General features: G+C 51.9%; 1 protein-coding gene across 3 annotated transcripts in view; it reads left to right on the forward strand.

The window, feature by feature from the left end:
• Window positions 1-439: 439 nt before the first annotated feature.
• Window positions 440-26,143, forward strand: part of LOC140719017 (uncharacterized) — a 160,341-nt gene continuing 134,637 nt past the window's right edge. Inside the window, exons 1-3 of one of the 3 annotated variants that reach the window (XR_012096846.1) lie at window positions 440-841; window positions 2,853-3,075; window positions 11,822-12,447. Coding sequence is in view for 1 of the 3 variants with exons in the window: in XM_073033349.1 (XP_072889450.1) it covers window positions 12,238-12,331 (94 nt within the window). In the remaining 2 variants the exon portion in view is untranslated. Of the gene's footprint in view, window positions 842-2,852; window positions 3,076-11,821; window positions 12,448-26,143 lie in introns of those variants that run through there. The other 2 variants (XR_012096848.1, XM_073033349.1) reach the window with 2 other exon arrangements.

Raw genomic sequence — 26,143 nt, forward strand, 5'->3', positions numbered from 1 at the left:
GGAACTCAGGCAACGTTTATGAAGAGGAATAAACAGTCGACATCTCGGGACGAAACCCTTCATCAGGGCTTGATTCCCCACCCCCGGGAACAAGACCATGCTCACCCCCCCCCCCCTCGGTATTGTATGCCCCTCTATGAGGTCTCCGGCACTGAAATGAAGACGGTCCCGGCCTGACCGTTCTACACACTCGCCCCTCTTCCGACGAAGCCGCAGCTGCCTTTAAGGGAGAGGAAGTCCCTCACTGCGGGAGGGTGGGGGTGAGTTGAGGAGGAGGATCTGTATGGAAGCCCCCTGCCAGTGCACCCTCTGATCTGTTGCGTGGAGCTGGCTCCACAGACGTAGAAAGAAAGAGACAGAGAGGGGGAGAGAGAGAGGCAGGCAGGCAGGCAGAGAGAGCGGGAGGGAGAGAGAGACAGGGAGGGAGAGAGGGAGAGAGAGAGGCTGGCAGGCAGAGAGAGAGAGAGAGAGAGGCAGGCAGGCAGTCAACAGTGGATTTCAAGACATCTCAGCACTCCAGCTGGAAGAGCATCTCGGCGAGAAGGCTGGGATTTCTACGTGGGGCATCCACAACGAGTCTAGAACTGCCTGGGCGAAAAAAGGGGGTCAAATCAGCCCCTCTCGGGGACAAAATCCACACTCCTCCCTCCCCTTCTGCCTTCTCCAGTTGCACAAACAAACGGCGACGATTTCGGACCCTCGGAGGAGGGCGAAATCCGCAAATTGGTGTGTGTGTGTGTGTGCGTGCGTGCTTTTAGTGCGGGAACAACGTGCTGGATGATCACCCCGAGGGATTCTAGTCTTCAACCGCCCGGATTCTGCTCCTGTGCTCTCGGAATTGGTAAGCAGATCCCCCCCGTCAACACCTGTTAACAGCATCGACTGGAACACCGCTGCAAGGGCCGGAAGATACCCCCTCTTCCACCCTCTTTCAGCATTTCGACCTTAAGGGGTGTGGGGTTGGGGCTGAAGATAGGGCACGTTTAATACCGGGGGCTTGAACCTTGCGCCACACGTTAACTGAAAGCCTCGGCATGTCCACCATTACTGTCTTCCGTTCAGCCCAACGTGTTCTGCGACTGGGGGCGGGGAGGGGAGGGGGGGTGCTAATTAACTAATGCAATGCAGCGTCTAGTGCCTGGGAGTGGTTTGGGGTTGTGGAGTGAGTCCCATTGTCTGGCGACAGTGCAAGGGTTAACTGACAGTGTTTGAGCCAGCAGGGCTGAGTCGCTTCGGTGGGAGGCTGGTATATCTGGGATGGAAAGAGGGTGGGGGCTCCTTTAACCGAGATTCCTGCCCTGCACGGAGGGATTCCAGCCTCCCGAGGGGGGAATCCAGGCCTCTCGCTTTGCCTCTTTTGCTGCCTTTGAGCGTTACTGACGCTGTTCCTGCTCCACATGCCCGAGGGGTAGTTCATCTTGTGCCCTTCATGGGGCTGTTCTGTCACAGAGGAGTCACGGCCCAGAGCGTCCCCATCCTTCCGGCTCCACACACCCCTCGCGTAAACACACACACACACTGATACACAAACACATTTTCTCACACACACACAGATACACAAACACATTTTCTCACACACACACAGATACACAAACACATTTTCACAGACATTCAGATATGCGTGCACAATTACGCCTACACACATGCAGATGTAAAAACACGGGCACACTGATACATACACATGCATCCACACAGAATGCACACATTTTTACATACATTCATGCAAACACACTTCTGCATTTTCACACACACACACAGCACATATTCATGGACACCTACACCCACTCACCTGCATGCACACACATGAACCAACATGGACACGTGCTGATACACAGAGATGCGGGCCAGATACCTGTATACATACACACTGATACACTTACGGATACATACACACATATACTAATGTAAACACACATACACATGTAGCGCGTGTGATACATACACGTGGAGTATGTGTGTAATACACGTATACTGTAGATATGTAAACATTTATCTATGCATGTGTGCACCTGTACTCACAAATGACAATAAACTCAGCTTCACCTTTGACTGGCGCACACTACAAACAAACACACATCGACATCCCCTCACATGGGAGGACTCCATCTCACAGTTTGTTCCTTGGGGCAAGAGAGTCACTCATAGGCTTGACGAGAGAGGGAGCCTCTCTCCTGAAGATATATCATGGTCCACTGTGTCATCAACTGATCGATAATCCCCGGTAACTGGGATTTCATAAAGCATTATAGCACAGTACGGAGCCTTCGGCCCACGCCGTTGAGCTGCCTTTTAATCTGCTTCACAATCAGTCTAATGCCTTCCTTGTGGGCAGCCCATAGTCTCCATTTTCCTTTCATCCACCTAAGAGTCTCTAATGCTCTGGCGATGTGTTCCAGCTCCCGGTGGTAATGTCCGAGATTCCAGGCAGTGTCCAGTGGACAGGAGGATCCGCACTGATTTATTCTGGTCAGTGGCTGGAGACTGCGGCAGATCTCACCGTCCCGTGGGCCAGAGACGACAGGTCCTTCTCCAGAACACCCCTCACCTAACCCTTGGGAAAATGCGCGTGGCCAGACCAGTTTCCCCACAGTTCCAAATCCATCAATTGCTGCAGAAGGCTGTTCGGCCCATCACATTCCTGCACCTCATGTTTCCCCAGTGTTCTGTCAAGTACTTTACAGTTGGCCTGGGGGCTTCCGCCAGCACCAACCCCTCAGACAGTGAGTTTTAGTCTCAATTTGCTCATCATTGTCGTCAAGGCCCTTCACCCATTGACTGTCAACCAGCTCACTTATACTAATAACACATTCTTTGTTCTACCCTTACCCCTCAACTCCCCCCCCCCCGCCCAGATTGTACTCCTCACCTACACGCCAGGGACAACTGACCATTAACCCAGCAACTCCAACGCCTTTGGGATGTGGGAGAAACCGCGGAGCAGTTAGTGTGATGCTATTGGAGCTCGGGGCGTCGGAGTTCTGCCATCCTCTGTAACGAGTTTATACGTTCTTCCCGTGAGCGCGTGGCTTTCAACCGCAGCCGCTAAAAACAGCCTGAACAACTACATGTCTGCAGGTAATGGTGTAAGAATGCGAGCAACCAGAAAGCAATTAAATCTGTAGCCAGGGTGTGGCTTTTCTTTCCAGGACATCTGGGATGTCTTCCTCCTTAAAAAAAAACGCGGTTTCCTTTCATAGAACCATAGAACATTACAGCACAGAAACAGGCCTTTCGGCCCTTCTTGGCTGTGCTGAACCATTTTTCTGCCCAGTCCCACTGACCTGCACCTGGACCATATCCCTCCATACCCCTCTCATCCACGTACCTGTCCAAGTTTTTCTTAAATGTTAAAAGTGAGCCTGCATTTACCACTTCATCTGGCAGCTCATTCCACACTCCCACCACTCTCTGTGTGAAGAAGCCCCCCCCAATGTTCCCTTTAAACTTTTCCCCCTTCACCCTTAACCCATGTCCTCTGTTTTCTTTTCTCCCCTAGCTTCAGTGGAAAAAGCCTGCTCGCATTCACTCTATCTATACCCATCATAATTTTATACACCTCGATCAAATCACCCCTCATTCTCCTACACTCCAGGGAATAAAGTCCTAACCTATTCAACCTTTCTCTGTAACTCAGTTTCTCAAGTCCCGGCAACATCCTTGTAAACCTTCTCTGCACTCTTTCAACCTTATTAATATCCTTCCTGTAATTCGGCGACCAAAACTGCACACAGTACTCCAAATTCGGCCTCACCAATGCCTTATACAACCTCACCATAACATTCCAACTCTTATACTCAATACTTTGATTTATAAAGGCCAATGTACCAAAAGCTCTCTTTACAACCCTATCTACCTGTGACATCACTTTCCTCTATTCCTAGATTCCTCTGTTCTACTGCACTCCACAGTGCCCTACCATTTACTTTGTATGTTCTACCTTGGGTTTTCCTTCCAAAGTGCAATACCTCACACTTGTCTGTATTAAACTCCATCTGCCATTTTTTTAACCCATTTTTCCAGCTGGTCCAGATCCCTCTGCAAGCTTTGAAAACCTTCCTCACTGTCCACTACACCTCCAATCTTTGTATCATCAGCAAATTTGCTGATCCAATTTACCACATTATCATCCAGATCATTGATATAGATGACAAATAACAATGGTCCCAGCACCGATCCCTGTGGCACACCACTAGTCACAGGCCTCCACTCAGAGTAGCAATCCTCCACTACCACTCTCTGACTTCTCCCATTGAGCCAATGTCTAATCCAATTTACTACCTCACCATGTATACCTAGCGACTGAATCTTCCTAACTAACCTCCCATTCCTCCTCTTTTGGTGCTGCCCTCACCTACATCTCCTCCGGTTTCCATAGTGATCCCTCCCTTTGATCGTTCATCCCTCCCCACTAATCTCCCACCTGGCATTTCTCCCTGTAAGTGGCCAAAGTGCCACAGTTGCCCCTTCACCTCCTCCCTTAACTCCACTCAGGGCCCCAAACAGTTCCTCAGGTGAGACAGCAATCCACCTGTGAACCTACTGGGGTTGTCTATTGTGTCCAGTGCTCCCGATGTGGCCTCCTTGGCACTGGTGAGACCCGTTGTAAACCGGGTGACCTCTTCACCGGGCACCTCTGCTCCATCCATCGAAACTGGAACTTCCCGGTGACCAGTTTACTTCTGATTCCCTCTTCCGTTCTGACGTGTTGGTCCATAGTCTCCTCTTCTGCCTTGGGGTGGAGGAGCAGCAGCTGATAGATAGATAGATAGATACTTTATTCATCCCCATGGGGAAATTCAACTTTTTTCCAATGTCCCATACACTTGTTGTAGCAAAACTAATAACATACAATACTTAACTCAGTAAAGAATATGATATGCATCTAAATCACTATCTCAAAAAGCATTAATAATAGCTTTTAAAAAGTTCTTAAGTCCTAAGAATTGTAAAGCCTAATGGCATTGGGGAGTATTGACCTCTTCATCCTGTCTGAGGAGCATTGCATCGATAGTAACCTGTCGCTGAAACTGCTTCTCTGTCTCTGGATGGTGCTGATAGTCCGTCTGGGTAGCCTCCAACCTGATGGCATGCATATCGATTTCTCCTTCCTGTAAAAAAAAAAAATTCCCTCCCTCTCCTTCAATTCCCCACTTTGGCCTCTGACCTCTTCTCACCTGCCTATCACCTCCCCTGGTCCCCTCCTCCTTCCCTTTCTCCTATGGTCCATTCTTCTCTTCCATTAGATTCCTTCTTCTCCAGCCCTTGACCTTCTCATCCATTTGGCTTTACCCATCACCTTCTAGCTATCCTTCTTCCCCTCCCCCACCAGTTTGGTCTGGTGTCTCCCCCCCTTCCTTCTCAGTCCTGAAGAAGGGTCTTGGCCCGAAATGTCTGGTGTTTATTCATTTCCATAGATGCTGCCTTAACTGTTGAGTTCCTCCAGCACTTGGTACGTGTTATTCTGAAGTTCCAGCAAAAACAAATATACCCTCTAATTCAACATCCTCATGGATTTCATACATCTTTACAAGGTCACTCCTCATTCTCCTTGAGTCCTGGCAACATCATTGTCAATCTTTTCTGCATTCTTTGCAGCTTAATGGCATCTTTACTGTAACAGGGTGACTAACGCTGACCAAATTTCCCCTCAAACAGCTCCATAGTACAGAAAGCAGTCCTGGCCCCATAAGACACAGGAGCAGGATTAGGCTACCTGGCCCCCTGGGTCCACTCCACCGTTTGATCATGGCTGATTTATTATCATTCTTCTAAACTCCTGTGACTACAGGCCCAGAACCATCAAACGTTAATCCTTTTATACCTGTAAACCTCCCCGGGGCCCACTCTAATGGCAGCATATCTGTTAGATAAGGGACCCAAAACTGCTCACAGTACTCCTAGTGCGGTCCGACCGGTACCTTAGAGCCTCAGCATTACATCCTTGCTTTTGTATTCTAGTCCTCTCAAAATGAATGCTGACATTGCATTTGCCTTCCTCCCCACCGACTCAACCTGCAAGTTAACCATTTGGGAATCCTGCACCAGGGCTCCCAGTCCCTTTGTGACTGATTTTTTTTGTATTTTCTCTCCCTTTAGAAAGTAGCGCACACCTGTATTTCTGACCTCCTTTCAAACAGGCACCCCACCCTTCTATAGTCTCACCTTCCTATAGTGGGGTGACTAGGAGCAGCAGGCGGTGGCCCTGTGGCCCATTGCGTTTTCACTTCTCTGCCACTGTACGGAGAAAACTTAAAAAGAAACTGAAAATGCCTGAAATAAAAACAGAAGAAGTCTTAACTACTCTCAGGTTGGAGGACCAACACCTGGTAACCTCAAACTCGGTGGCACCTAAGTCAATTTCTTTAACCTCCAGTAATTTCTCCCCTCTCCCTCCTTCTTTCTTTTTCCATTCCTCATTCTGGTTACCCTCTCGCTCCTTCTCTTGCCCTCACCTGCCCATCACCTTCCTCTGGTTCCCCTCCTCCTTCCCTTTCAGAGTCAAATTTATGATCAGAGTACGTACCTGTCACCGCAACCCCGAGATCCTTTCTTCTGCGTCACACTCAGCAAATCTACAGAACAGTACAGGATCATTGAAAGAGCAGGAGCGTGGAAAACAGCAAACTGCTGAAATGCAGATATAAATAAATATTAATAAATAACGAGAGCACAAAATCACAAGATAAATAGTCCTTGGTTGTGGGAACATCTCAATGGATGAGTGTAATTATCCTCTTTTGTTCAACAGCCTGGTGGTTGAGGGGTAGTAACTGTTCCTGAACCTGGTGGTGTGAGTCCTGAGGCTCCTGTACCTTCTCCCTGATGGCAGCAGTGAGAAAAGAGCACGGCCTGGGTGGTGAGGATCTTTCATAATAGATGCTGCTTTCCTACGACAGCATTTCATGTAGATAGGCTCATTGGTTGGGAGGGCTTTACCCGTGATGTACTGGGTCGAATCCGCTACCTTTTGTAGGATTTTCCATTCAAAGGAATTTGTGTTCCCATACCAGGCCATAATGCAGCCAGTAAGCACACTTTCCACCACACATCAATAGAAGTCCAGGTTTCTAACATGGTCCACTGTCTGTCCTATCAGTTTCCTCCTTCTTCAACTGCTTACCTCTTCCACCTATCACCTCTCAGCTTCTTAATTAACTCCCTCTTCCCCCACCCAGCTTCAATCTCACCTGGTCTCATCTGTCACCTGCCATCTTGTAATCCTCCCTCTGCCTTATTCTGGTTTCTGCCCACTCTTTTGAAATTCTGATGAAAGGCCTTGGCTCAAAACATCAACTGTTTATTCCCCTCCATATAGATGCTGCCTGACCTGCCAAGGTCCTCTAGCATTTTGTGTTAATTGCAGATACTCAGCAGGTCAGGCAGCATCGTTGGACAGATCAATGATTTTTGTTCTTATGGGATCCAATCTCTTACGAAGGGTCCTGGATCTGAAATATTAAACATTGCCTGTTGTGCGGTTACTACCTGACCTGCTGAGAATTTATGACTTTTTCTGTTGTTAAGGCAAATGCTCTGTCTACCATTTAACACACATTATTTTTAGCTTCCTGTAGACATGCTCTTCATAATCCCTTTAGGGTCACTTGCAAAGTGGCCAGACACCCCGGTTCCTCAGGAGATCACAAGAACAGGCCATTCAGCCCATTCAGTCCAATGTTGTAATTGCATTGGAATTGGTTTTGTTATTGTCATATATACTGAGATGCTGTAAAAAGTTTGTCTTGCACAGTGTTCATACAGACCGAATTATTACGCAGTGCATTGAGGCGGAAGAACAGAAACATTAATCATGAGGAATACAGTGTAATGGCTCCAGAGAAAGTGCAGTGCAGGTAACCAATAAGATGCAAGATCATAACAAAGAACCTGAGGTCAAGAGTCCATCTTATTGTAATAGGGGACCTTTTAGTAGTCTTACCACAATGGCACATTAACACAAGAGATTCTGCAGATGCTGGAAATCCAGGGCAACACACACAAAATGCCAGAGGGGCTCAGCAGGTCAGGCAGAGTCTGTGGAACTGATTAAAGAGTTGATGTTTCAGGCTGAGACCCTTCTTCAGGACAGTTAGGAGCAAGGTCACAATGAGGGAATTGTGAGGTCAAGGTGGTACTGGAGGGGTAGAAGCTGTCCTTGAGCCTGCTGGCACATCCGTTCAGGCTTTTGTGTCTTCTGAGAGGGGAAACAGAGAATGTCTGGGGTGGTGAGGTCTGAGGCAGCAAGGAGTACAGACAGAATCCATGGAGGAGTGGCTGGTTCCACTCACGTGCTGAGCTGTGTCCACAACTCTGCAATTCCGTGCAGGGCAGGGAGAGAACAAGGTGCAAGGTCCTGACGAGGGAGGTTTTGAGGTCAAGAGCACATCTTATCCTTCAAAAGAGCAGGGTAGCAGCTGTGCTTGAGCCTGGTTGCATGTTCTTTCAGACATTTGTATCTGCTCCTTTGACTCCTTTAGAGCCTTATCTAAACCTCCATTCTCTCCTTCTCCATGGGTTTGTCCAACCTTCAGTCCCTCCTTCTATTTACCTCAAGTACTCCCTGTGAAAGCGAGAGTGTATTATTCCCATCACCTGTCCCGCACGGTCAGAATAACTCGACCTCACAATTACCTCATTATAACCTTGCTCCCTATTGTCAACCCGCACTGCAAGTTCTCTGCATTCTGTTGTGAGGCTATTGAATAGTGCACTGCTGGATTCTTGGTGACTGTCTTACAGTGAAGGGCTCTGAACTTGCATTTCAACTCAAGTTAAGGTTCAAGTTTATCGTCATTGTCATGTATACAAACAAATGAAACATTTGTTCCTCTGGACCACGGTGAACCCTCACAGCATCTCTCTCTCTCTCACTCACTCACTCACTCACACACACACACCTTCCCTATCTCTCTCTCTCTCTCTCTCTCTCTCTCTCTCTCTCTCTCTCTCTCTCTCTCTCACACACACACACACACACACACACACACACACACACACACACACACACACACACACACACACACACACACACACACACACACACACACACACACACACACACACACACACACACACACACACACACCTGTCCGAGTGATGAGACCTCGGTGGAGACAGGATACTCATCAGTCTCACAGCCTGAGGGAAGAAGCTGTTACCCAGTCTGGCAGGCCTAGTCCTGATGCTCCTGTACCTCATTCCTGATGGGAGTGGGTCAGAGAGACTGTGGGATGGGTGGTAGGAATCCTCACATTGCTTTTCGGTCCTTTGTATGCAACGTTTCTGTAAATGTCATGAATAGTGGGGATGGAGACCCTGGTGATTCTCTCAGTAGTGTCTCCCCTGGACACATTCTCATGGTAACCATTCGACCACAGGCCTCCCCTCCACTTTTTCACTGGAGGAGAGATTTGGGCTTTTCATCCTTTCCGTATCCCGTATGTGAATAGTTTTTGGAATTGTTTTAATCCACAGTAACACACACAAAATGCTGGAGGAACTCGGCAGGTCAGATAGCAGCTGGAAAGGAATAAACAGTCGATGTTTTGGGCCGAAACCCTTCATCAGGGCTGCGAAGGAAGGGGGAAGATGCCCGAATGAAAGGTTGACCATAGCAGAAAGGGCATGAATATTGCTTTCTCATTCCAGTAAAAAAAACTTTGATGCACTGGGTGATAGATAATCTGACCTGTATGAACAGTCTACAAGACAAACTTTTCACTGTACCTCAGTCCATGGGACAATAAATTAATTCCAGTTCCAAGTTGAATTCCCAGTTGGATTTATTGGCGAGTGTTTTACAGTGAAGGGCTTCGGATTTATGTATCCCCATAAGTGGACATGTTCCCATGGTAACTGCACTACCACAACCCTATCTGATCTCCTCTCAGTGCGTTCTCTGGAGGAGAGAGACTAGAGCTGCTTATACTTATTCCATTGAGTTATAGCACATGGAGGTAGGCCATTCAGCCCAGAACATCCATGCTGACTAGCAACTACCAGGAGCCAACCTTTCTCTTGGCCCACAACCTTCAATGCCTATGCCATTCACTTCTAAAGTGCCACCAATGGCTCTGCTTCCACAGCTCTCACGGGCACTGTGTTTCAGGCGCTCACCAGTCTCCAGGTGGGAAAGCCCCCCCCCCCCCCCCCCCCACTTTAATCTCCCCAAATTCCCATGAACTCTCCTAGATATTTAAGCAGAACTTGAGGGGGAACTTCTTCACTCAGAGGGTGGTAGGAGTGTGGAACTGGCTTCCAGGATTGGTTGCAACATGTCAGAGAAGTTTTGATATGTACATGGATGGGAGAGGCACGGAGGGCTATGGTCCAGGTAGAATAACAGCTCAGCATAGACTAGATGGGCTGAAGGGCTTGTTTCTGTGCTCTAGTATTCTGTGGCTCTATTCTACAACTCAGTGGCCAGTTAACCTAACTACCACATTGTCTTTGGTGTGTGGGAAAAAATGGATCATTTGGGTGAGGGGGGTACAGGGTGAACATGCAAACTCCACACAGACAGCACGAGCTCAGGATGGAGGCGAGGTCCTGGCACTGTGGTGAATGGTTCTCGCAACCGGGTACCCTACTGACTGAAGATATTTTCCTCAGGCACCCGCTCTACTTGTTGATGAATTCAGTTATACTTTTGCACTCTGTATAAGCGTCTTACACAGAGTCGTGGAGCCAGACAGCATGGCCCAACTCATCCACTGACCACCTAAGCCTGTACCCACCTGTGAACTCCTTATACTCCTGGGAAGAGAGGAACTGGGCGCCATAGAGCACAACAACGCAGAAAAAGGCCCTTCTGCCCATCCAGTGCTTGCCAAACCGTTATTCTGTCCAGTCCCATCGCCCTGCACCTGAACCATATCCCTCCATACCTCAACCATCCATGTACCTATCCAAACTTCTCTTAACCTGCACTACTTGCACTGGCCACTCTCTCCACACCCTCACCACCTCCAGGATGAGTGAAGAAGCTCCCCCTCAGGTTTGTCTTAAATATTTCACCTTCCATCTTAACCCATGACCTCTCATTGCCCAACCTCAGAGGAAAAGGCCTACTTTCACTTACCTATCTATATCCCTCAAAATCTTGTATACCTCCCTCAAATCTGCCCTCATTCTCCTGCGCTGCAAGGAATAAAGTCCCAACCTATTCTGCTACCATCAGAGAGATGTAGAGGAGCCTGAAGACACACACGGACTGTTTTAGGAATAACTTTGTCCCCTCTGCCATCGGATTTCTGAACTGTCCACGACACAATGAACGCTCGCTATGCTTGCCTTCCAGTCGGCTTGAAGCAGTCTGGTCATTCTCCACTGACCTCTCTCGTTAACGAGGTGCCCTCACCCACAGAACTGCCGCTCACTGGATTTCTTCTTGTTTTTCACACCATTCTCTGTAAGCTGTAGAGACCGTTGTGTGTGAAAAGCCCAGGAGATCAGCAGTTTACAAAATACTCAAACCACCCCATCTGGCACCAACAATCATTCCACAGTCAAAGTCACTTAGATCACATTCCTTCCCCATTCTGATGTTTGGTCTGAACAACAACTGAACTTCTTGACCATGTCTGCATGCTTTTATGCATTGAGTTGCTGCCACGTGATTGGCTGATTGGGTATTTGCATTAACGAGCAGGTGTACAGGTGCACCTGATAAACTGGTGTGTATAAATGTATATAATTTCTCAATGTAATTTATAATATTTTACGTCTTGCACTGTACTGCTGCCACAAAACAACAAATTTCATGACTAAAGTTAATGACAATAAAACTGATTCCGATATTCCTCTTTTCCCTCTAATGCAGAGCCTCAGATCTGCATTTCTTCACTCTCTTCATCTTTTCCCGGATCTGCGAGTCTGGATTAGGAAACCGGGAACGATGGTCATCGTTGAGCACATTGAAGAAACCCGCGTTGTTCGGCCGCCTGACGACGAGGATGAGGACAAAGAGGAGAGGGTTCTGGCGATGCTGGGTATCAGTGGGACCGTCCTCAACCTGTTGGTCATTATATTTGTCTACATTTACACCACCCTGTAGGGTGCAGGGGTGGTCAGCTGGAGAGAGGCTGGGCCGCCCCCTTCCCACCTCCACGAAGACCAACACTCCGGTAGGGAACTCTGAAGAGCGCCCGTGTCGGGATCCCTGACGCCAGGTTGGCGGGCAGCCTGGGCCTCGGGAGGCTCCTCCACCGGGAGACGGGACTGCTCCTCTCCGGGACGATGATGGGGGGCTGTGTCAGGGGCCCCGGCTGCCCTCCGCCGGTGGGCGAGAAAACCTTCACCGGGACGAAAGCACAACGCGGCGGACCCTCCGGTAAGGGTCAGGGGCCAAGCCGGAGGTCGGTCCACCCTAGTGGACAAGTGAGGAGGGCCGGAGTGACCCCAGGCCCGTGGCCGAGGGCAGCAGGTGGACACGGGCCTTGCGGAGAGGTGGGCGGACTCAGGTGCAGAGAGTTACCCGGCTGCGAGAGGCTCCTCTCGGGCAGTCGGACACAGTCACTGACGCCATGTTGTCTGCGGAGTGGAGCGACAGGGTGTCTCTGCTCCGTCCTTCCGGAGTAGATTTGGTAACCCACCCCACTGGGGGCTCCCCCACCCACCTGGTCCTGCATGGCTCCTCCTGTGACACGCCATTCAAGCTGCAAGGAAGCATGCGAGCTCTTCACCTCCACCCAACCCTGCCAACTCCTCTGGCTCTCAGGACCCTCTGATCTGCCCACCACCCCTCCGCCGAGCCCCACCCCCTTGAAATCCCCACCCGCCACCCCTCACCTCCCCTCCACTAATCTCCCCCCTCGATATCCCCAACTACTATCCCTCCCCTCCCCTCCCCTCCACTAATCTCCCCCCTCGATATCCCCAACTACTATCCCTCCCCTCCCCTCCCCTCCACTAATCTCCCCCCTCGATATCCCCACCTACTATCCCTCCCCTCCCCTCCACTGAGCCCCACCCCTCACCTCCCCTCCACTAATCTCCCCCCTCGAAATCCCCACCCACCACCTCCTCGATATCCCCACCCACCACCCCTCAACCTACACCGATGTGCATTTGTATAGTGCCTACAGGGCACCAGGATACCCCGGCCCATAGACAACCCCCCCCCCCCCACCAGTTGCACCCAAACTCCGGTGACAGGTCTGCCCCGAAGCGCGGTCACTGTGGTGCTGTTGGGGACGACGTGGCAGGGCAGTGTAGGCTTTTAGTGGTGAGCTCTGCCCCTCATCACCCTGGGGAGATTGCCCACCCCTCGCTCCCCCCTCTTTGAAACAGTGTCTCTTGACGCTTCCTGTGGGGTCAGGCGCATTTCTGATGGCTCTGGGCTTGTATTCTCTGGAGTTTAGAAGAATGAGGGGGGCATCTCATTGAATCATCAAATATTGAAAGGCCAAGATAGAATGGATGTGGAGAAAATGTTTCTTATTGTGCAGGAGTCTAGGACCAGAGGTCACGGCCTCCGAATACAAGGACGTCCCTTTAGAACAGCGATGAGGAGGAATTTCTTTAGCCAGAGGGTGGTGAATCTGTGGAATTCATTGCCACAGATGGCTGTGGAGTTCAGGCTATCGGGTATATTTAAAGCGGAGGTTGATAGGTTCCAGATTAGTAAGGGCGTCAAATGCAATGGAGAGGAGGAATAATTAATCAGCCATGATGGAATGGCAGAGCAGACCACAGCCTTCAGCCCAAGAAGTGACAGGTGTAGTCCACTGTTGAGCCTTGCAGGAGGGCGGAGGGAATTGTATTCTGCTGTTTGAGGAATGCCCCCAGCCCCTCCTTGAGTAGTGCCTCTCCCCAACATGACTACCGCACAAGAAATTACCGACCTGCTCTCAATGCACCAGCTCCATCCATCGCAGACTCTGATGTAACCACATGAGAGGGAGAGGGAGAGAGGGAGACAGAGTCAGAGAGAGAGAGAGAGAGAGAGAGAGAGAGAGAGAGAGAGAGAGAGAGGGAGAGAGCGAGAGAGAGAGACAGAGTGAGAGAGAGAGAGGGAGACGGAGAGAGAGAGACAGAGTGAGAGAGAGAGGGAGAGAGCGAGAGAGAGAGAGAGAGGGAGACGGAGAGAGAGAGGGAGAGAGCGAGAGAGAGAGAGAGAGGGAGACGGAGAGAGAGAGTGAGAGAGACAGAGTGAGAGAGAGAGAGAGGGAGAGGGAGAGAGCGAGAGAGAGAGAGAGGGAGAGGGAGAGAGAGAGAGACGGAGAGAGAGAGGGGGAGAGAGAGAGGGAGAGAGAGACGGAGAGAGAGAGGGGGAGAGAGAGAGAGAGAGACAGTGAGAGAGAGAGAGGGAGACGGAGAGAGAGAAAGAGGGAGAGGGAGACGGAGAGAGAGAGAGTGAGAGAGAGAGAGAGAGAGAGGGAGACGGAGAGAGAGAGGGAGAGAGAGACAGAGACAGAGAGAGACAGAGACAGAGAGAGAGAGAGAGACAGAGAGATAGATAGAGAGAGAGAGAGAGAGGGAGGATAGAAAGATAGATTTGTTTATTAAATAGGTGTGGCCACCTCAAATCAAAGCCCAGCCCTACGTTGCCACTGCCACTGAAGGCTGTGATGGTCTTTGTAATGACCTCAGTTCTTTCCAGAGTCTCTGGACCTCTGGCTGAGCCCTGCTGTCATGTAACCAAGCAGCCCAACCCTCTGCAGTGGGGTTTGGACCACATTCCACGTAGGTGGATCAGTCTCCCAGAAGAGGGTCGAACTTTCTGACGTTCAATGGCTGAGAAGCCATTCTGCACCACCTCCCGGCCACATCTCACATCGTCAGCAGTGTCAGCCGATCAAAGGTGAGGTGTCAGAAGGCCATTGAAAACTACAGCACATAAACAGTCCTTTCGGCCCATCTAGTCTGTTCTCCCCAGCCAGGTTCCAAACCATATCCCTCCATCCCTCTCCCATCCACGTCCCAATCCAAACGGACAACTGAACCCAGAACCGTCACTTCCAGTGGCCGCTGGTTCCGGCCTCAAACTGAAGATGTTCCCCTTACATTCTTCACCATTCTCCCAAATCGATGACCTCTAAGTTCGGGTCTTAGCCCCGTGGGGGTGAGGGTCACCTGACATACACCTCTGATCATTTTGTATATCTCACAGCAGATGACTGTCCTCACTCGAGTCTTTCCCTCAGCTACAAAGTCAAGAGTGTGATGGGACACTCCCTCTTGCCTGGGTAAGTGAGGCTCCAACAACCTTCCAGTACACTCCCCTCACAAACAATCCGTCCCTCCCGAGTCAGACAACGCCTCATACACTCCCCTCACAAACACTCCGTCCCTCCTGAGTCAGTCAGCACCTCATACACTCCCCTCACAAACACTCCATCCCTCCCGAGACAGACAACACCTCATACACTCCCCTCACAAACACTCGAACCCTCCCGAGTCAGTCAGCACCTCATACACTCCCCTCACAAACACTCGAACCCTCCCGAGTCAGACAACGCCTCATACACTCCCCTCACAAACACTCGAACCCTCCCGAGTCAGTCAGCACCTCATACACTCCCCTCACAAACACTCGAACCCTCCCGAGTCAGTCAGCACCTCATACACTCCCCTCACAAACACTCCATCCCTCCCGAGACAGACAACACCTCATACACTCCCCTCACAAACACTCGAACCCTCCCGAGTCAGACAACGCCTCATACACTCCCCTCACAAACAATCCGTCCCTCCCGAGTCAGACAACGCCTCATACACTCCCCTCACAAACACTCCGTCCCTCCTGAGTCAGTCAGCACCTCATACACTCCCCTCAGAAACACTCCGTCCCTCCCGAGTCAGACAACAGCTCATCCACTCCCCTCACAAACACTCGAACCCTCCCGAGTCAGTCAGCAACTCATACACTCCCTTCACAAACACTCTGTCCCTCCCGAGTCAGTCAGCACCTCATACACTCCCCTCAGAAACACTCCGTCCCTCCCAAGTCAGACAACGCCTCATACACTCCCCTCACAAACACTCCATCCCTCCCGAGTCAGTCAGCACCTCATACACTCCCCTCACAAACACTCCATCCCTCCCGAGTCAGACAATGCCTCATACACTCCCCTCACAAACACTCCGTCCCTCCCGAGTCAGACAACACCTCATACACTCCCCTCACAAACACTCCATCCCTCCCGAGTCAGACAACGCCTCATACATTCCCCTCACAAACACTCTGTCCCTCCCGAGTCAGACAACGGCTCATACACTCCCCTCACAAACACTCCGTCCCTCCTGAGACAGACAACACCTCATACACTCCCCTCACAAACATTCCATCCCTCCTGAGTCAGTCAGCACCTCATACACTCCCCTCACAAACACTCCGTCCCTCCCTAATCAGACAACACCTCATACACTCCCCTCACAAACACTCCATCCATCCTGAGTCAGTCAGCACCTCATAGACTACCCTCACAAACAATCCGTCCCTCCTGAGTCAGACAACAGCTCATCCACTCCCCTCACAAACACTCGAACCCTCCCGAGTCAGTCAGCACCTCATACATTCCCCTCACAAACACTCCGTCCCTCCTGAGTCAATCAGCACCTCATACACTCCCCTCACAAACACTCCGTCCCTCCCGAGTCAGACAACACCTCATACACTCTCCTCACAAACACTACGTCCCTCCCGAGTCAGTCAGCACCTCATACACTCCCCTCAGAAACACTCCGTCCCTCCCGAGTCAGACAACAGCTCATCCACTCCCCTCACAAACACTCGAACCCTCCCGAGTCAGTCAGCAACTCATACACTCCCTTCACAAACACTCTGTCCCTCCCGAGTCAGTCAGCACCTCATACACTCCCCTCAGAAACACTCCGTCCCTCCCAAGTCAGACAACGCCTCATACACTCCCCTCACAAACACTCCATCCCTCCCGAGTCAGTCAGCACCTCATACACTCCCCTCACAAACACTCCATCCCTCCCGAGTCAGACAATGCCTCATACACTCCCCTCACAAACACTCCGTCCCTCCCGAGTCAGACAACACCTCATACACTCCCCTCACAAACACTCCATCCCTCCCGAGTCAGACAACGCCTCATACATTCCCCTCACAAACACTCTGTCCCTCCCGAGTCAGACAACGGCTCATACACTCCCCTCACAAACACTCCGTCCCTCCTGAGACAGACAACACCTCATACACTCCCCTCACAAACATTCCATCCCTCCTGAGTCAGTCAGCACCTCATACACTCCCCTCACAAACACTCCGTCCCTCCCTAATCAGACAACACCTCATACACTCCCCTCACAAACACTCCTTCCCTCCCGAGTCAGTCAGCACCTCATAGACTACCCTCACAAACAATCCGTCCCTCCTGAGTCAGACAACAGCTCATCCACTCCCCTCACAAACACTCGAACCCTCCCGAGTCAGTCAGCACCTCATACATTCCCCTCACAAACACTCCGTCCCTCCTGAGTCAATCAGCACCTCATACACTCCCCTCACAAACACTCCGTCCCTCCCGAGTCAGACAACACCTCATACACTCTCCTCACAAACACTACGTCCCTCCTGAGTCAGTCAGCACTTCATACACGCACCTCACAAACACTCCGTCCCTCCTGACTCAGACAGCACCTCATACACTCCCCTCACAAACACTCCGTCCCTCCTGAGTCAGTCAGCACCTCATACACTCCCCACACAAACACTCCGTCCCTCCCGAGTCAGACAACGCATCATACACTACCCTCACAAACACTCCGTCCCTCCTGAGACAGACAACACCTCATACACTCCCCTCACAAACACTCCATCCATCCTGAGTCAGTCAGCACCTCATACACTACCCTCACAAACAATCCATCCCTCCTGAGTCAGACAACAGCTCATACACTCCCCTCACAAACACACGAACCCTCCCGAGTCAGTCAGCACCTCATACACTACCCTCACAAACAATCCGTCCCTCCCGAGTCAGACAACAGCTCATACACTCCCCTCACAAACACTCCGTCCCTCCCTAATCAGACAACACCTCATACACTCCCCTCACAAACACTCCGTCCCTCCCTAATCAGACAACACCTCATACACTCCCCTCACAAACACTCCGTCCCTCCCGAGTCAGTCAGCACCTCATACACTCCCCTCACAAACACTCCGTCCCTCCCGAGTCAATCAGCACCTCATACACGCCCCTCACAAACACTCCGTCCCTTCTGACTCAGTCAGCACCTCATACACTCCCCTCACAAACTCTACGTCCCTCCTGAGACAGTCAGCACCTCATACACTACCCACACAAACAATCCATCCCTCCTGAGTCAGACAACAGCTCATACACTCCCCTCACAAACACACGAACCCTCCCGAGTCAGTCAGCACCTCATACACTACCCTCACAAACACACCGTCCCTCCCGAGTCAGTCAGCACCTCATACACTCCCCTCACAAACACACGAACCCTCCCGAGTCAGTCAGCACCTCATACACTACCCTCACAAACACTCCGTCCCTCCCGAGTCAGTCAGCACCTCATACACTCCCCTCACAAACACACGAACCCTCCCGAGTCAGTCAGCACCTCATACACTACCCTCACAAACAATCCGTCCCTCCCGAGTCAGACAACAGCTCATACACTCCCCTCACAAACACTCCGTCCCTCCCGAGTCAGTCAGCACCTCATACACTCCCCTCACAAACACTCCGTCCCTCCCGAGTCAATCAGCACCTCATACACGCCCCTCACAAACACTCCGTCCCTTCTGACTCAGTCAGCACATCATACACTCCCCTCACAAACACTACGTCCCTCCTGAGTCAGTCAGCACTTCATACACGCCCCTCACAAACACTCCGTCCCTCCTGACTCAGACAGCACCTCATACACACCCCTCACAAACACTCCGTCCCTCCTGAGTCAGTCAGCACCTCATACACTCCCCATACAAACACTCCGTCCCTCCTGAGGCAGTCAGCACCTCATACACTCCCCTCACAAACACTCCGTCCCTCCTGAGTCAGACAACACCTCATACACTCCCCTCACAAACACTCCATCCATCCTGAGTCAGTCAGCACCTCATACACTACCCGCACAAACAATCCATCCCTCCTGAGTCAGACAACAGCTCATACACTCCCCTCACAAACACACGAACCCTCCCGAGTCAGTCAGCACCTCATACACTACCCTCACAAAACAATCCGTCCATCCCGAGTCAGACAACAGCTCATACACTCCCCTCACAAACACTCCGTCCCTCCCGAGTCAGACAACACCTCATACACTCCCCTCACAAACACTCCGTCCCTCCCGAGTCTGTCAGCACCTCATACACTCCCCTCACAAACACTCCGTCCCTCCCGAGTCAATCAGCACCTCATACATGCCCCTCACAAACATTCCGTCCCTCCTGACTCAGTCAGCAACTCATACACTCCCCTCACAAACACTCCGTCCCTCTCGAGTCAGTCAGCACCTCATACACTCCCCTCACAAACACTCCGTCCCTCCTGAGTCAGTCAGCACTTCATACACTCACCTCACAAACACTCCGTCCCTCCTGAGTCAGACAACACGTCATACACTCCCCTCACAAACACATTGACCCTCCTGAGTCAGTCAGCACCTCATACACTCCCCTCACAAACACTCCATTACTCCCGAGTCAGTCAGGACCTCATACACTCACCTCACAAAAACTCCGTCCCTCCTGAGTCAGTCAGCACCTCATACACTCCCCGCACAAACACTCCGTCCCTCCTGACTCAGTCAGCACCTCATACACTCCCCTCAGAAACACTCCGTCCCTCCTGAGTCAGTCAGCAGATCATACACTCCCCACACAAACACTCCGTCCCTCCTGACTCAGTCAGCACCTCATACACTCCCCTCACAAACACTCTGTCCCTACCGAGTCAGTCAGCACCTCATACACTCCCCTCACAAACACTCCGTCCCTCCCGAGTAAGTCAGCACTTCATACACTCACCTCACAAACAATCCGTCCCTCCTGAGTCAGACAACACCTCAAACACTCCCCTCACAAAAACATTGTCCCTCCTGAGTCAGTCAGCACCTCATACACTCCCCTCACAAACACTCTGTCCCTCCCGAGGCAGTCAGCACTTCATATTCTCCCCTCACAAACACTCTGTCCCTCCCGAGTCAGTCAGCACCTCATACACTCCCCTCAGAAACACTCCGTCCCTCCCGAGTCAGACAACGCCTCATACACTCTCCTCACAAACACTACGTCCCTCCTGAGTCAGTCAGCACTTCATACACGCACCTCACAAACACTCCGTCCCTCCTGACTCAGACAGCACCTCATACACTCCCCTCACAAACACTCCGTCCCTCCTGAGTCAGTCAGCACCTCATACACTCCCCACACAAACACTCCGTCCCTCCCGAGTCAGACAACGCATCATACACTACCCTCACAAACACTCCGTCCCTCCTGAGACAGACAACACCTCATACACTCCCCTCACAAACACTCCATCCATCCTGAGTCAGTCAGCACCTCATACACTACCCTCACAAACAATCCATCCCTCCTGAGTCAGACAACAGCTCATACACTCCCCTCACAAACACACGAACCCTCCCGAGTCAGTCAGCACCTCATACACTACCCTCACAAACAATCCGTCCCTCCCGAGTCAGACAACAGCTCATACACTCCCCTCACAAACACTCCGTCCCTCCCTAATCAGACAACACCTCATACACTCCCCTCACAAACACTCCGTCCCTCCCTAATCAGACAACACCTCATACACTCCCCTCACAAACACTCCGTCCCTCCCGAGTCAGTCAGCACCTCATACACTCCCCTCACAAACACTCCGTCCCTCCCGAGTCAGTCAGCACCTCATACACGCCCCTCACAAACACTCCGTCCCTCCTGACTCAGTCAGCACCTCATACACTCCCCTCACAAACTCTACGTCCCTCCTGAGACAGTCAGCACCTCATACACTACCCACACAAACAATCCATCCCTCCTGAGTCAGACAACAGGTCATACACTCCCCTCACAAACACACGAACCCTCCCGAGTCAGTCAGCACCTCATACACTACCCTCACAAACACACCGTCCCTCCCGAGTCAGTCAGCACCTCATACACTCCCCTCACAAACACACGAACCCTCCCGAGTCAGTCAGCACCTCATACACTACCCTCACAAACACTCCGTCCCTCCCGAGTCAGTCAGCACCTCATACACTCCCCTCACAAACACACGAACCCTCCCGAGTCAGTCAGCACCTCATACACTACCCTCACAAACAATCCGTCCCTCCCGAGTCAGACAACAGCTCATACACTCCCCTCACAAACACTCCGTCCCTCCCGAGTCAGTCAGCACCTCATACACTCCCCTCACAAACACTCCGTCCCTCCCGAGTCAATCAGCACCTCATACACGCCCCTCACAAACACTCCGTCCCTTCTGACTCAGTCAGCACATCATACACTCCCCTCACAAACACTACGTCCCTCCTGAGTCAGTCAGCACTTCATACACGCCCCTCACAAACACTCCGTCCCTCCTGACTCAGACAGCACCTCATACACACCCCTCACAAACACTCCGTCCCTCCTGAGTCAGTCAGCACCTCATACACTCCCCATACAAACACTCCGTCCCTCCTGAGGCAGTCAGCACCTCATACACTCCCCTCACAAACACTCCGTCCCTCCTGAGTCAGACAACACCTCATACACTCCCCTCACAAACACTCCATCCATCCTGAGTCAGTCAGCACCTCATACACTACCCTCACAAACAATCCATCCCTCCTGAGTCAGACAACAGCTCATACACTCCCCTCACAAACACACGAACCCTCCCGAGTCAGTCAGCACCTCATACACTACCCTCACAAACAATCCGTCCCTCCCGAGTCAGTCAGCACCTCATACACTCCCCTCACAAACACTCCGTCCCTCCCGAGTCAGACAACAGCTCATACACTCCCCTCACAAACACTCCGTCCCTCCCGAGTCAGACAACACCTCATACACTCCCCTCACAAACACTCCGTCCCTCCCGAGTCTGTCAGCACCTCATACACTCCCCTCACAAACACTCCGTCCCTCCCGAGTCAATCAGCACCTCATACATGCCCCTCACAAACATTCCGTCCCTCCTGACTCAGTCAGCAACTCATACACTCCCCTCACAAACACTCCGTCCCTCCCGAGTCAGTCAGCACCTCATACACTCTCCTCACAAACACTCCGTCCCTCCTGAGTCAGTCAGCACTTCATACACTCACCTCACAAACACTCCGTCCCTCCTGAGTCAGACAACACGTCATACACTCCCCTCACAAACACATTGACCCTCCTGAGTCAGTCAGCACCTCATACACTCCCCTCACAAACACTCCATTACTCCCGAGTCAGTCAGGACCTCATACACTCACCTCACAAAAACTCCGTCCCTCCTGAGTCAGTCAGCACCTCATACACTCCCCGCACAAACACTCCGTCCCTCCTGACTCAGTCAGCACCTCATACACTCCCCTCAGAAACACTCCGTCCCTCCTGAGTCAGTCAGCAGATCATACACTCCCCACACAAACACTCCGTCCCTCCTGACTCAGTCAGCACCTCATACACTCCCCTCACAAACACTCTGTCCCTACCGAGTCAGTCAGCACCTCATACACTCCCCTCACAAACACTCCGTCCCTCCCGAGTAAGTCAGCACTTCATACACTCACCTCACAAACAATCCGTCCCTCCTGAGTCAGACAACACCTCAAACACTCCCCTCACAAAAACATTGTCCCTCCTGAGTCAGTCAGCACCTCATACACTCCCCTCACAAACACTCTGTCCCTCCCGAGGCAGTCAGCACTTCATATTCTCCCCTCACAAACACTCTGTCCCTCCCGAGTCAGTCAGCACCTCATACACTCCCCTCAGAAACACTCCGTCCCTCCCGAGTCAGACAACGCCTCATACACTCCCCTCACAAACACTCCGTCCCTCCCGAGTCAGACAACGCCTCATACACTCCAATCACAAACACTCCGTCCCTCCCGAGTCAGTCAGCACCTCATACACTCCCCTCACAAACACTCCATCCCTCCTGAGTCAGTCAGCACCTCATACACTCCCCTCACAAACACTCCGTCCGTCCCGAGTCAGTCAGCACCTCATACACTCCCCACACAAACACTCCATCGATCCTGAGTCAGTCAGCACCTCATAAACTCCCCTCACAAACACTCCGTCGATCGTGAGTCAGTCAGCACCTCATACACTCCCCTCACAAACGCTCCGTCCCTCCCGAGTCAGTCAGCACCTCATACACTCCCCTCACAAACACTCCGTCCTTCCCGAGATTGTCAACAGCCATACACACCCCTCAGAAACACTCCGTCCCTCCCGAGTCAGACAACGCCTCATACACTCCCCTCACAAACACTCCGTCCCTCCCGAGTCAGACAGCGCTTCATACACTCCGCTCACAAACGCTCTGTCCCTCCCGAGTCAGTCAGCACCTCATACACTCCCCTCACAAACACTCCGTCACTCCCGAGTCAATCAGCACCTCATACACTCCCCTCACAAACACTCCGTCCCTCCCGAGTCAATCAGCACCTCATACACTCCCCTCACAAACACTCCGTCCCTCCCGAGTCAGTCAGCACCTCATACACTCCCCTCACCAACACTCCATCCCTCCCGAGTCAATCAGCACCTCATACACTCCCCTCACAAACACTCCGTCCCTCCCGAGTCAGTCAGCACCTCATACACTCCCCTCACAAACACACCGTCCCTCCTGAGGCAGTCAGCACTTCATATTCACCCCTCACAAACACTCTGTCCCTCCCGAGTCAGTCAACGCCTCATAAACTCCCCTCACAAACACTCCTTCCCTCCCGAGTCAGACAACGCCTCATACACTCCAATCACAAACACTCCGTCCCTCCCGAGTCAGTCAGCACCACATACACTCCCCTCACAAACACTCCGTCCCTCCTGAGTCAGACAACACGTCATACACTCCCCTCACAAACACTCCGTCCCTCCTGAGTCAGACAACACCTCATACACTCCCCTCACAAACACATTGTCCCTCCTGAGTCAGTCAGCACCTCATACACTCCCCTCACAAACACTCCATTACTCCCGAGTCAGTCAGGACCTCATACACTCACCTCACAAAAACTCCGTCCCTCCTGAGTCAGTCAGCACCTCATACACTCCCCGCACAAACACTCCGTCCCTCCTGACTCAGTCAGCACCTCATACACTCCCCTCAGAAACACTCCGTCCCTCCTGAGTCAGTCAGCAGATCATACACTCCCCACACAAACACTCCGTCCCTCCTGACTCAGTCAGCACCTCATACACTCCCCTCACAAACACTCTGTCCCTACCGAGTCAGTCAGCACCTCATACACTCCCCTCACAAACACTCCGTCCCTCCCGAGTAAGTCAGCACTTCATACACTCACCTCACAAACAATCCGTCCCTCCTGAGTCAGACGACACCTCAAACACTCCCCTCACAAAAACATTGTCCCTCCTGAGTCAGTCAGCACCTCATATACTCCCCTCACAAACACTCCGTCCCTCCCGAGGCAGTCAGCACTTCATATTCTCCCCTCACAAACACTCTGTCCCTCCCGAGTCAGTCAGCACCTCATACACTCCCCTCAGAAACACTCCGTCCCTCCCGAGTCAGACAACGCCTCATACACTCCCCTCACAAACACTCCGTCGATCCTGAGTCAGTCAGCACCTCATAAACTCCCCTCACAAACACTCCGTCCCTCCCGAGTCAGTCAGCACCTCATACACTCCCCTCACAAACGCTCCGTCCCTCCCGAGTCAGTCAGCACCTCATACACTCCCCTCACAAACACTCCGTCCCTCCCGAGATTGTCAACAGCCATACACACCCCTCAGAAACACTCCGTCCCTCCCGAGTCAGACAACGCCTCATACACTCCCCTCACAAACACTCCGTCCCTCCCGAGTCAGACAGCGCTTCATACACTCCGCTCACAAACGCTCTGTCCCTCCCGAGTCAGTCAGCACCTCATACACTCCCCTCACAAACACTCCGTCACTCCCGAGTCAATCAGCACCTCATACACTCCCCTCACAAACACTCCGTCCCTCCCGAGTCAATCAGCACCTCATACACTCCCCTCACAAACACTCCGTCCCTCCCGAGTCAGTCAGCACCTCATACACTCCCCTCACCAACACTCCATCCCTCCCGAGTCAATCAGCACCTCATACACTCCCCTCACAAACACTCCGTCCCTCCCGAGTCAGTCAGCACCTCATACACTCCCCTCACAAACACTCCGTCCCTCCTGAGGCAGTCAGCACTTCATATTCACCCCTCACAAACACTCTGTCCCTCCCGAGTCAGTCAACGCCTCATACACTCCCCTCACAAACACTCCTTCCCTCCCGAGTCAGACAACGCCTCATACACTCCAATCACAAACACTCCGTCCCTCCCGAGTCAGTCAGCACCTCATACACTCCCCTCACAAACACTCCGCCCCTCCTGAGTCAGACAACACGTCATACACTCCCCTCACAAACACATTGTCCCTCCTGAGTCAGTCAGCACCTCATACACTCCCCTCACAAACACTCCATTACTCCCGAGTCAGTCAGGACCTCATACACTCACCTCACAAAAACTCCGTCCCTCCTGAGTCAGTCAGCACCTCATACACTCCCCGCACAAACACTCCGTCCCTCCCTAATCAGACAACACCTCATACACTCCCCTCACAAACACTCCGTCGATCGTGAGTCAGTCAGCACCTCATACACTCCCCTCACAAACGCTCCGTCCCTCCCGAGTCAGTCAGCACCTCATACACTCCCCTCACAAACACTCCGTCCTTCCCGAGATTGTCAACAGCCATACACACCCCTCAGAAACACTCCGTCCCTCCCGAGTCAGACAACGCCTCATACACTCCCCTCACAAACACTCCGTCCCTCCCGAGTCAGACAGCGCTTCATACACTCCGCTCACAAACGCTCTGTCCCTCCCGAGTCAGTCAGCACCTCATACACTCCCCTCACAAACACTCCGTCACTCCCGAGTCAATCAGCACCTCATACACTCCCCTCACAAACACTCCGTCCCTC

The sequence above is a fragment of the Hemitrygon akajei genome, chromosome 2 (assembly GCF_048418815.1).
Source record: "Hemitrygon akajei chromosome 2, sHemAka1.3, whole genome shotgun sequence".
NCBI lineage: Eukaryota > Metazoa > Chordata > Chondrichthyes > Myliobatiformes > Dasyatidae > Hemitrygon > Hemitrygon akajei.